Source organism: Bison bison, unplaced genomic scaffold (genome assembly GCF_000754665.1).
Source record: "Bison bison bison isolate TAMUID 2011002044 unplaced genomic scaffold, Bison_UMD1.0 scf7180017864289, whole genome shotgun sequence".
Lineage (NCBI taxonomy): Eukaryota > Metazoa > Chordata > Mammalia > Artiodactyla > Bovidae > Bison > Bison bison.
Genome location: NW_011494861.1, coordinates 21,687,033 through 21,700,605, shown reverse-complemented (window position 1 = coordinate 21,700,605; position 13,573 = coordinate 21,687,033). Strand labels below are relative to the sequence as shown.

General features: G+C 41.6%; 1 protein-coding gene and 1 pseudogene across 1 annotated transcript in view; both read left to right on the top strand.

Annotated features, from left to right (window-relative positions):
• The window catches only part of ACBD6 (acyl-CoA binding domain containing 6), a 203,772-nt gene extending 195,319 nt beyond the window's left edge, over positions 1-8,453 (top strand). Inside the window, exon 8 of the mRNA XM_010850170.1 lies at positions 7,771-8,453. Coding sequence (XP_010848472.1) covers positions 7,771-7,835 — 65 coding nt within the window. The 3' untranslated portion in view covers positions 7,836-8,453. The remainder of the gene's footprint in view (positions 1-7,770) is intronic.
• LOC104996136 lies at positions 8,077-8,738 on the top strand (annotated as a pseudogene).
• Positions 8,739-13,573: the final 4,835 nt, after the last annotated feature.

Here is a 13,573-nt window from a genome sequence, read left to right as displayed (position 1 = left end):
AAAGCGACCAAGACATTGCATACAGCTTTTAACTGATAGTACTTTGTGCATTTTTAGGACATTAGCAAATCAAAAAGTGTTCATTCATTTCCGATTTACAGAGTAGTTATCTGAGGAAGAAGCTATCAAGAAACTCCTTTTTTTCATCTCTTGTTTGTAATTCAACCTTGATATTTCTTAGACAAGTGTTTAATAAGCTATTTTGCCACATCTAAAACTATATAGTTGTTTTTAAATAAAGAATGTAATTTGGCTTTTATTACTTTGATTTTAAAGGTTTCAGATTTGCACTGAAAGCTATCACTAGAAACAGTCATCAACTTAACATTTTCAAGCACATTCTAAAATCAGTTTCCAAAATCTCTATGCTTTGGTCACCAGTATCTAAATTTTCAAAAACCTTGCTGTCGTATATAACAATCTATGGATCATCTCCCTTTGCCTTATTAAGGGGAAGGTTTCATCCATGTCACAGAAAACTGGATCTTGACTTGCTTTCATTCCCCTTAAATGACTGAACCATTACTTAGTGCATCACACGTCAGCTTTCACGGGTGGCTCAGGGTTTCCCTGGCGGTTCAGATGGTAAAGAGTCTGCCCGCAATGTGAGAGACCCGAGTTCGATCCCTGGGTTGGGAAGATCCCCTGGAGAAAGAAATGGCAACCCACTCCAGTATTCTTGCCTGGAAAATCCCTTGGACGGAGGAACCTTGTGGGATACAGTCCACGGGGTTGCAAAGAGTCGGACACGACTGAGCGACTAACACACACACACACATCACACATCAGCCAGATCACGAGTTCCATTGCCAAAGCTGCACTGCTTACCTTCAAAGAACACAAGTTTACTGAACCAGAAAGCTGTTTAACTTCCTCAGATATGTGGCGAACCACTTTTTCATATAGTTCAGCAGGATAAAACTAGGACATACTTTATTTGAGTGTAAGTTTGGTTTTGTTTTGCAGATTTTTTTTTTCCTGGACAGATTAGTGATGTTCAAGCCAATTAGCATTTGAAAATATTCTAGAAAACCGTTTTCTGAAGGTTCATTTCCTGTTTCTTTTTTGGCCATGCCAAGCATCTTGTGGGATCTTAGTTCCCCTACCAGGAATGGAACCCATGTTCTCAGCAGTGAAAGCATGGAGTCCTAACCACTGAACCGCCAGGGAATTCCCTAAAGGTTCAATTCTAATCATGGTTCAACAAAAACTTAAGAGTAATCAGTCTCTTTTTTTCCTTAATGTTTACTGGGATTGGGATTTCATTTACCTTCATCCTTGGTTAGAGTTCTCTGATTTATTATTTTTAGTGTACATGAGTATTTTTTTAAGTTTTTATCTTATACTGGAGTGTAGCCATTAACAATGTTGTAATAATTTCAGGTGAACAGCAAAGGGACTCAGCCATACATATGCATGTATCCATTTGTCCCCAAATTCCCCTCCCACTTAGTCTGCCACATAACATTAGGCAGAGTTCCCTGTGCTATACAGTAGGTCCTTGTTGGTTATCTATTTTAAATATAGCAGTGTTGTACATGAGTATTTTAAAAATCGAGTCTCCACTGTGTTCCCAAACTGGAAACTAGTTGGCTTGGAGGCCTCATAAAGTAATGGGTAACTAGAGACATTTGTCAGAGTCATGAATAGTTACTTTTTGCTACTTCACCACTAGCATTTTCTAGACTATTTACAGTTTACCATCTACTTTCACCTCGTTCTCAATTCCACACTTATTCTATTGTCTTGTCCCCTGGCCACCTCTGTGGATGTGTGTGTCTAAACACAAAAGCATGCCCAGCCCCATTTTCCTATCTCCTTAATACAGTGAAAAGCGGAATGTGTTGCTTTTTGTTCTTTTCCTTTTCTGAAGATATTGTGATCAGAACAAAGTTAATAACTCTGTATTTAATATTTATTCAACACTGTCATTTACTTTGCCCTCAACCAACTCACATAAGAGGCCCTGAATGCCATTACAGTAGTCTTGATAACACACTAGGGAAAAACAAGGAATGAAGAGAGAATCATGTAAGCAAACATTATAAAAAAAGGCAAAAGAAAGCATGTGAATCACTGTTACCTTGAGAACTCTAGCTTGAGTCAACTACACCAGTGTTCTTAACTCTTGCAGAGTTCCGGCTCATTGTTCCCCTAGAACACAGTGTTGTACATGAAACCTTGAGGTCTCCTGAAGCCCATCTCTGAACTCCATGGGGTCTGTGAATCCCATTTAGAACCCCTTCTTTTCTGTCTTCTTGTTACCATACTTATGAGAAATCTTTTGTTGACTTGAACCAATTTTCAGTTTTAAGTGCTTCTACTGGATGATGTATGGGGTCTTGCTGTGTCTTTTTTTATTATTAAAAAAAAAATGTTCATGATTTCAACAATATATCTAGACTACAGTTTTATCACTGATCACCACAGTTGGAAATTTTTAAAGAAGTCTGGGCCAAAAAGTTGGACCCTAAACTGATTCTGCTGCAGGGTAGAAATGAGCCCATGTGTTCAATTCTGTGTGACTAATGATGGCTTTTTATATGCATTAGCTCTTTTGACTTTTCAGAATGCTTTCATGGGCATTATCTAATCTATCATCCCTCCACAGTACTGTAGAGTAGGTAGTGCAGGGGCTCTTAAGGCCACTTAAAGGAGGATGAATCTGAGATATTAACAGGTTACTTAAATTGCCCAAGATCACAGAGCAGTAGCAGAGCCATAGTTGAGACCAAATCTGCTGAATCTCAGCCCTTTATTGGTCCACAAAATTCATGTGAAGTTTTAAAGCTCCTCCTGCATTCAATCCACAAACATTTCTTGAGAGCCTTCTAAATGACAGGCGTTGTTCTAGGCCACTGTCATTCCCTTTTCCCATTATCATGGATATTGAAAAGTACTTATATGATGTTATCTCAAAATACTGGCATTGGCAGGCGGGTTCTTTACCACTGCACCACCTGGGGCCACACAGGAGATTTTGGAAGCTATCTTATTTTAGAGCTTCCCGATGGCTTAAGCAGTAGAGAATCCACCTGCAATGTAGGCGATGCTGGTTCAGTCCCTGATTGGGAAGATCCCCTGGAGGAGGAAACAGCGACCCACTCCAGTATCCTTACCTGGAAAACTCCATGGACAGAGGAGCCTGGCAGGCTGCAGTCCATGCGGTTGCAGAGAGTTGGACATGACTGAGCACACGCATTCAAAGATATTGCATGGACTATCTTGAAAAGTCTCATAGAAATTCACAAGTTAATAATCAAAAACTAAATCATTTAAACCTACTATAACTATGTTTCTAATAAAGAGACAAGAAGTCAGCCAACTGGACACATACTGTTATCTCTGATGCTTGTTAGGTAGAAGGGTAGCAACCAAAGTATTGTATCTAGAATCTTTTCTATCTTTTTTTTAATGTTTCAGCATTTTCTTGATGAAAGGTTGTCATAATCCATTGAACATTTCTATTAAATAGGTATTTCTTAGCTTTCTGCCAGGTTTAACTACTTGGCTATGGGTTATTGTTCCATGTACAATATAGCATCTTTGAGGATTAATGAACAAGGTGTGTTACTGGAGCAGAGCTGAGCCTGGGTTACAGAAGGGTTAGTGCCCAGGCTAACATATGCTTCAGCTGAACATGAGACTTTCACATGTTTTTTTAGCATTTAATGGCTGAAACGTGAAGGCTTTCATCAAACTTCAGGTCCCTAAATGATCACCTTCATAAGTAGATGTTTATCACAAAAAGGTGTGTAACCCATAAGTAATGAAAATGTCGAGTTCAAATATATTATTGAGTGAATTTTAAATCCTAATCCTTAAGGCATTTGGAGTCAAATGTTTTAATAGTAGCCATAATATTATAATTGATGAATTTTAAGATGCACATTTTTTCACATTTTAATGTATCCAAAATTGTATATCTTTTATAAACAATGTCATAGTTGAATTGGCAGCATTTTTTCTTAGTAACACATAAACTGCTGTATCTTAAAGTCAATACATTTTAACATTAATGATGTAACAGTAATTACACCTTACCTTGTATAGGACTTTATACATAAGCATCTTAAATGAAACTCAGAATTATAAAAGTAGAAATAATTGGTATTTTCTCTATTTTACAAATGAGGAAATTGAACTCAGAGTTGTTAGGGAAATTGTCCGAGGTTATACACGTATAAACAGTGGAAATGCCCAGCTTTACATAGGCTTTATTATATATCAAGCACTTCAATATACACAATCATATCTTTCCAGAATCAGGGTGGTTATTCAAACCTGTGATACCAAGTCCCAAGTTTTCCCTGTACCACCTTATCAGGATAAGCTAAAGCAACACCAAAAGTAACCACAGAGGTTGAGGATTTAAAATCTTCTTCGTGGATTTTATATACACATGTTGGACTTTCTCCTTGTAGCGTAAAAAGACTTCAGTGCAGTCTTTTGTAATCATGTGATTTGAAAAATTATTATGATCGTTACTGAAGCTTTACCTTGAGCATCTTTAATTATTTCAGAAACTATTCACAGTTCCTGCATCAGAGGGATTTAGGTCAAAGTGCAGTAATTATTAGAATGAAGGGGAAAAAAGCTTCCTTGTTATACTTATCATCTAACATTTATTATGCACCAAGTATGATCAATTTTTCAAATACACATTAATTGGCATTACACTAAAGGATTGAACAGGAAAGGCTATTTAATCTCATCTTTATTCACTTACCCTTGAAATATTCTTGTCATGCTCCTACCTGAAAAGCAGAACTTAATGGCTTAATCCTTGTATGGATCATCATAGTTATTGGGAGTTCATGGCTTTTTATTTATTACTATTTTTACTTTTATATATAAATCATTCAAATTTTTCCATGTTTTGTTATATCACTTCTCCTTTGCACATTTATAAAATAAATGTCATTATTGTATATTTTTACTTTCTCTTGGAAATTCATGAATTGGAGTCATTTCTGAGGGCAGTATGCCTTTCCAACAGAAAGCTTCCTAGCCCTAAAAACCAGATTAAGATGGTCACAAAGTACAAACTAGTTTACGCTCAGAACAGATTCCTTCTCACTTTCTTCCTACATATCTTAGAAGGAATGAACATGAGTCCTTCCTAGAACACCGAAATTACAAACAGAAAGTGAACATCCAGGAGCTGCCCCCCATAACATGCTCTGCCTCATGGTAGAACTCTAAGCACTCAGGGTGGGTTATTCTTGAAAAAAAGTGAAAGTGTTAAGTCACTCAGTTGTGTCCAACTCTGTGATTCCATGGACTATAGCCCACCAGGCTCCTCTGTCCATGGAATTCTCCAGGCAAGAATACTGGAGTGGGTTGCCATTTCCTTCTGCAGGGGATCTTCCTGAGCCAGGGATTGAACCCAGGTCTCCCGCATTGCAGGCAGACTCTTTACCAACTGAACCACCAGGGAGGCAGAAAAAGACCATCTGAACCTAAGTTTACTAGATGCAGTGGCCGAACCTCAGAGACTGTGAGGGCATTAAGGAGTAGAGAGGTGCCTTTCCACGGCTGCCCTAGGCAGCAGCAGCGGCAAATTCATCATCCACACTGCAGCCAGGATTTATTTTTCCTCTCACTTGTGTAGCAACCCCGGTTTCCATTTTAATATTTAGAATGTAAGTTCAGTTGATGGACACTTTGTGTAATAAAAAGCTCTTTTAAAGTACGTGCACACGTACACACTCAGGATAAAAAGTGGCACCGCCAGTGGCTGTGGCTTTCATGGAGTACATTTGCAGAGCCCAAAGCTTACTCCTGGATATGTTTACAGCACTTTAGCTCTGTTTGTGAGTTTGGACACCTTCCAAAAAAAGAAGAGAAAGACATATATTATTGTTTATAATCTGCTTTATTCCAGCAAACCTTGACTGAACAGACTTGTGGATTGCTGTTTAAATCCCTCAGTGCCTTTAACTACCGATACAGAAAGTAGTTAATGCGCATTCTAAACGAAGCTTGGCATCCACTCCAGGAAATCACTTTAATTGAGAAGCATTAAATGTTAAAATGATTCTGAAAAAATAATAAAGCCAGCACACATATTGAGTATAAAAGTCCTGGCCCATCCACCATATAGGTTCTTGGTTATCATATTCCTGTAGACCTGGGGGGAGCTGTAAGCGTGACAGGTGTCAAAAAGAGTGACGTTCAATTCCCTAGGTTACAGGCAGCCCCCATCAGCTGGCCAGGGAGCAGGCAACCTTCACCGTCTCTATTTAGAGATGAGGAGAAAGCTGTCAACTTTATAAATGTTTGTCCCAGGTGACTAAAATATGAGATTTAACCCCAAAGTCCTTGCCTGAGCTCTCCACTGCTGTACTGAAGCCATCTGTTGAAACCTATTTACCATTTTAATGGCCTTTAAAAAAAAAAACCTGCTTATTTCCAACTCCAAGTGTGTGCCAAGACCATTTTGGGGGGTTTATATTTTATCTTTCAGGAAGCAATTTTTCCTTTCCAAAACCCCCAAGCCCCTCTTAACCAAGAGGAGATCCTGGTCCAGGGTTGGCATGCAAGTGAGAGAAACATAAATCTTAAAAAACAAACAAACAAAAAGAAAAAACTCTCAAAGAATACACACACACACACACACACACACATTAACTGAGTTACTTTGCTATACAGCAGAGATTGGCCCAACATTGTAAATCAACTATACTTCAGTTAAATAAATAGATAGATGATGATAGACAGACAGATGATAAACTCTCCCCCAGCTCTAGAGAAAGCCTAACCTGTATCAGCCTTGAAAGTTCTGGCCATTTCAGTGATCTCCTAAACAACCTGAAGGATGAATACGTCACATGGAAACCTTTTCCTCCTTCTGTGGGAAGGGAAGACATGCATTCTGTCAGGGACATCTGTGACTTGTTAGTTTAATTACAAAATAACCTACTACTTAATAACATACCAAAGTTCAGTTTTTGTGTTTTAACGGGGGAGACGGCCAAAGGAAGAATCACCAAAGGAAAGAATTCTAAAGGAAAATCCTGACGTCATATTAGACAGAAGTGAGAAAAGAAAACGAAGGAAAAAATGACAAAGGGAAAAATGTTCCGTGGAGAAGCCACGCCCACTTTCTCTGACAGAATGCTGAGGGCAGCAGCTGATCATTCAGAAGACCTTAATAGTTTGGATGGGTTGCTCTTATTACTTCTTTTAGAATTATAATAATAAAAGTTCCCTCTTCCTAGTGATTTGGCCCCATTTTATACCCTCCCTCCTAACTCACAGTGTCTCCCCAGCAGCAGAGACTGAGCTGACAGTGCTTATTTCCCTGAGACAGTCATGACCCACACAAGCACCCAGACCCAGCTCCATGGCTCCCCGCTCACTGCACAGGCTGCAGAGGAGGAGATTCATCAGGAGTTCCAAATGATGAAACTGAAATAGCCTTCTAGGAGACTTGGCACAGGGTGGCAACAATTTTCCACTTAGACTGTACAGGCCAATTTTTAAACTAGGTCTCAAATACCAAATCTAGGAAGAGACATTCAGTTACGTTGAGGATCACCTACCTTTCTTGTGATTTTACTTCTAGTTTGGCAACTGGTTAGAATTTACAACATACTGACTTGTCTTTGATGGCTTATTATCCTTTTCTGATTTTTGCTGAATAGCTCGGAAAGAGGTGGAAAACACTGACTGCTAAGTCTTTGATCTCCTGAGTTTGTGTCTTATTTCATTCTTTCTAGCCAGTGATTTCTTTTCTTTATAATTCTTTCCTTTATTCTTCTTTAGACAACTGTCCTTTTGGAAAGGCCACTGTCAGAAGAGAATCATGCTGCCCAGGAGCTGGTGTGTAGGGACCAAACCAAAGGAAAAAAAAAGGAAAAAAAAGTTGGTGCTACCACTGTCTACGGAGGCTGAGAATACAAAATATTCCAGGATAACTAGTAGCTAAACAGGTGATGAATAAGCTATCTCTGCCCATTCTTCTTAGCCAGACTCCATCTGTACTGTCTAACAAAACTTTCTGCAATGATAGAAACATATCCAAATACAGTAACTACTAGACACTTAAAATAGCTATTGAGCACTTAAAATATGGCTGGTATGAGGCACTAAACTTTTTATTTAATCGATTTAAACTGAAATAGCCACAAGTGGCCAATAGTTACCATATAGTTCAGTGCACCTCTGTTTGGATCTTCTTGTCAAACAAACAAATCTAATCGCTAATACAAAAAGCACTAGTTTTTCCTAGATGGAACCCTGGCTCTAAAGAAATGTCATGACTTTAATCTTTTTTATTAAGCAATCTCTGTTGCTCTTTCCACTCTAGCAAAACTTCAGGTCCTGCACATTAATAAAGTCTCCTGCAGATTAAAAAAAAAAAAGAATGGAGATTTTCCTGGAAAAGCTTGTCCAGGCGCCCTGAAGAGGTGTTTCTATCGCTCTGTTCACCTCTCACCCAAATACACTCATTTGCACATCTTTAGGGAGAAAACATATACATGTCAAGGACTTTAAAAACACGAGAGGACAGCTCTTTTCTCTTCTCTGCCATCACTGCGTGCAGCTGAATTTGCTCCTCTCGTCTTCTCACAAGACTTTCAGGATCATGTGATTCCTGGCCAAGAAACAATAGCAGAATCATCCCATTTCCCCAACAGATTCGAATGAAAAATGGTAATAAAATTGGGTATAACTCCAGAAGAAGACACTGGAGAAGAACCAAGCTGGGTCTAGAAGGGCCTCACATATGAAGTGGAATGCATTCATGCTATGTCAAGGTCACCCACATCCTCAACCAAGCAAATCACAGTAGTGAGAACATGACTGCTGTCTGAGCAGCTCATGCAAGAGACAAGCTTGGCTCCTAATGTTTCCTGTTTCCTCACTAGTGTCCTGTGTGGCTCAGTATTAAACATGTGAAACCTTTTTAAAAAAATGCAACAGGACAAATGGTAACTAAATATGGAATCAACTAGTTTTCTCTGCCCATTCCTTAAGCCTTGAAACAGAGGACTGGGCCCCAGAAAACTGAAAAAAGAAAAATTATTAGAAAAATCAGAGAACTTCCTCTACCCAACCCTTTATTGCATAGCACAGGTATTTGCAGTTGTAAGTAGCTCCACATTCAGAGGTGTACCTTGGGTTTCCTTCTGGCGATGAAAGGGATCTATGTCAGCACAGCTTTGTATTCTATTACATCAAGAGAAAAACATTCCAGAAAGCCAAATGAAAAGCAAGACACACTGGCTTCTAAAGAATTTCCATATTTATTTGACATAGTTTTACCATACACATCTCATCATGCCAACACACAGGAGGCACATACAAACAAACGCACCAGCTTCTGTGTTCCAGTCACATGGCCATAAATAAGGATGGGTGGGTCCTTTTTTTTTTCCTTTTTCTTTTTTTCCCAGGAAATGAGACTCCATTTCTTTTTAACTATACAAAATTTACACTGCGAAGGGTGAGGGCGACAATCCAGAGCTTAGGGGATCTGGGGCTTTGAGGTCTGAATGCAAGTTCAGAGCAGCGTCTGAGATGCTGCAGCCCTGAACCTGCGTGTTTGGCTAAACACAGTCCTCAAGCGGGGAACGTACAAATGGTTCTTGTCTCTAGGTGGGCGGCGGGTGAGCGTGGGGGGTCCGGCTCTGTCCACCTGTGCTCTGCCTCCCGAAGCAAAGGGATGCTTGGCGCACCTCCCAGACCTGCAGCTGACTCCTCACCAGAGCTCGCAGCTGAAACTGTGCTTTCCGTGTGGTCCTACCAAGCAGTGGGGATGGGGTGACTTTGCTGCACTCTCTCTTTTTGGCTCCAGTCACCGTGTTAGAGCAGTTGGAGCAACGACTGCAAAAAGGGCCCATCAACCAATCCAAGAAAGAGAGAGGCAGTGATGTGCTTTTTATTTAGCTTTCAGCATGCCCAGCGCCCTTCAGCAGCAGGCAATAAAACAAAACTCATTTCCGCTTAATTGAATTTTTCTTCATCTCACGGTTTCCAATTTTTAAAGTGCAATGTTTAAAAATGAGCCTCCTCGGTCCTTCCAGACCCTGCTGGCTGAGGAGGTACGGTCATTATTTCCATGGTTATAACCAAGTGGTCAGAGGGAGGGGGCGAGCAGGGGTGCGGGTGGCGGACGGTGGCCTGTCACACAGCACACAGCTGTTGCTAAGCTGAAGCCTTCAACCCCTCTGGCCAGGAGGCAGTTGTATCAGAATAACCAGCTCGAGCTTCAGAGACGCTAACGTCTTTTGTTTGTCAGATTTCTTATACTTCTTGCAAAGAGAACTTCACTACAAAGATCTAACGGCCCCCAGGGATCTTTATCAGAGTTTATATTTTACATTGGCCAAAAAAAAAAAAAAGACACCTTATTGAACGACACTGCCAAATGCTTTTCTTCTGTCTTAATTTTGTCCTCTTTCCCTGGTGTTTCATGGTATTAGTGTACATGAACAATGTTATCAATCTGGTAGTTGATTTTCATTTTATAACTGTCAGATGAGGCAAAAAAGAAAAAGCACAAGGTCAGAAAGGAGTTGGCTTCAGGGGGCACTGCCAGTTCCTGAAGGACTGGGGTCCAGGCTTCCCCACAGTGTGGTTTACCCAATGGCCGGTTTAGCCCTTGCATTTGGGATTTCCTCCCTGGTCTGACCCCTTTTCAGCAAATACAGATTCTTCCATAGCCTTGCAGATTCCATTTTTGCTTTTATCAGTTACCACTGGAAATTTGGGTGTTTTTTTTCCCCCCATTTTATTAATTTGCTCCTGGATTCAGAAGCCTCCTACCCTCAGGTCTATCAGCCAGGCACCACAGATAACAGTTGTTAGTTGATTGCTCTCCTAAAGCCAAAGACAGGTCCAAGTAGTGTAAGTGCCTCCAGAAGGTGTCAGCTCATTTTTAAAATTCATCTGTGTCATTTCGCAAGGGGGAGAAAAGCTTCCATGTAGCACACCTCCATAACAGACTACTGAGCAATAGAGGAGTGCCTGGACCATAATCTCAGGACAGTTTCATTCTTCTCCATCCCTGAGCCTCAGAAGAGCCAAGGAACTGTCCTGGCCTATGGGCTTATGGGTGGCGCTGGCCCCACAATGCTAACCCCACTTGCACAGAGATCCACGAAAAATCTGAGACCGATTGTGACTGTGTTTCTGACGGCAGCACCAGTGACTGCTGCTTTCTGGCGAGGTGGCCCTGGGAACTTACACTCAGCTCCCCTGACTTTCTGATCAGGGCTTGCTCAAGAGCCCTCCCGGCTGGTCGACCCCACCAAACCAAAGGAGCTCCTCCCAACACAGTGTCACCTGAGCTCCTCACTGGAGTGCATGAATGAGGGAGGCCTTCCATTCTCCTATGAATGAATAGAGAGTAAGCCTGATGAACCCACCTACAGAAACAAAGACTGGTCAGTTCCCTCTAGTCTCCAAAAGCAGGGCTACACAGAGGGGGATGCAAATCCCCCCCGCCCCATCTTAAAAGAGCCTGCTCTCCCAGTACTGCACTCAGGGAAAATACAAAGGGTCTCTGAGATCCCATGAGATACCACTCCAAGTAATCAGGCTACGACAGTGGTCTGAGTGGGGCAGTTTTTAACTGGTTTTAATCCAGCAGTCTTTCTCCTGTGTTTTGTAAGCAGCCTGCTAAGAACAGTGTGCCTAAGAATCTGTCCTCTAAAAAGACAGTTGCATTTTCCTTTCCTTCACATTTTTAATCTTGCATTTGTGTCTCCATCCCCACCCCAAATATTCATATTACTGGGGAATTCCCAATAGCACATAGAATTGGCCAGGCTTAACACACCGTCATCCTGACACCTGGAATCACGGGCAGAGAGTCTACATTTGCAGACTCCCCAAGCAAAAAATCATGACAATCAAGCATATCAAAAAATAAGGGTACACTACAAAATTGATCAGAGAAAAGATGGCCTGAAGGCTGATCCAGGAATTTACTATCTATTTTAAAGAAGCTTCACTGACCTTAGTTTAGTCCTGGAAAGGAGTTTACGAAAGATGCAGCATCCAGAAAGGAAGTGCTGATTTCTTCCTTTAGTCTGCCTGTGTGTGAAGTCGCTCAGTCGTGTCCGACTCTTTGTGACCCTGTGGACTGTAGCCCGCCAGGCTCCTCTGTCCATGGGATTCTCCAGGCAAGAATACTGGAGTGGGTTGCCATTTCCTTCCCCATAGGTAGTCTGCCTACCGTATACCTAAACTTTTGTGGTCCTCAAATCCATTCCTGGAAGGAAGTTTCCTCAGGTGCTCTGACGCCATCACTTGCTGTGAAAGAAAGGCAATGCCTTCTTACCCTTTCCCACTCTGCTGATCTTGTTCAAGAGAATGGGAGGCCAGCAGAAGCAAACCACCGTCTTCCAAGGGGACTGGAATCAATTCTACCTGGCTAAGTTCCATATGCACATGGAGAGCTTCTGGATGGACAGATATGTGATGTAAGGTGGGCCTTGCAGCACCATCACAACGGCATTTCCTGTGGAAGCGCAGTCTGTTGCAGAGACAGCAGCTCATAAAGCAGGGGTAGGCCCTGCCCTTGTCCCAGGCTTGGTGATCTGCTATTGCAAACCTGCAAGCTGAGAGTCTCTGCACTGCCAGTGGCCAGAGAGAGCTGCCTTTTTGAGCACAGGACTGGAGCACCACAGGGCATGGCATGAGCCCAGCCAACAACCCAGAGGGATGTAGCCCAAAGACCATTTGGAACCCTGTGGACAACTTAAGGGCCGCTCCCTAAATGATTCCTCCCAACCGAGATGGGCCAAGAAGTATGGCCAGTACTTGGAAGAGGCCAAGACTGTCCTCCTACTGAGTCAGCTAGTGTGGCAGAGAAAGCGCTCATTTTTAAAGGGCCAAGGATGGTTGGCTGCAGGTGGGCAGTGGGCTTACAATCTCATCTAAACCAACTCCCTCCAAACAGATCCAATATCATTTCACCCTACCGGATGAGAACTCTGGGAGACTAGCATCTGCTGATTTGGCTAAACTGACTGCATGTCTGGAATCCAAACGTCTGCAAATATTTTCACTGATTGTCATTCTGTTCTCTCCATATTTTAGCTTTGATCATTTTGGAACCCATAGCCTGTCTTGTGGAATAAATAATACAAGCAAATTAAAAAGGCACATTGTGCACCAGGGGGACTTGTCAGGCAGTCGCTGGGATGGTCCAGGGCCACTCGGCTCCAGCCTCAGAGTCACCTGCAATAAAAACCACTTCTTGCCATCAGGGATTCAGTGATTGGGATGGAATTTCATAAAAACCAAAACTGACAAAATTGTCTCTGGCGTGTAGTTCTGGGTAGGGAAAAAGTCATATTTTTTCACAGAAAAAAAAAAAAAAAAAGAGGAGGGAGCATGTTTTCAACATCAAACTGTGGTCATCAAAGTTTTCCACTGATCTTTAATAAGTGACTTTTTTTTAATTTTGAAAATTGGGGTTAAGTAAGGGTGGTCCATAAATCACTTTTATCGATACTCAAGGGCCATGAGGCCTCCACCTTGGGAATCTCAGTTCTGGCGAGAGCAGTGGTTCAGGAGACATCTCACGAGACTCTCCAGTTGGAGCAGAGTTCCC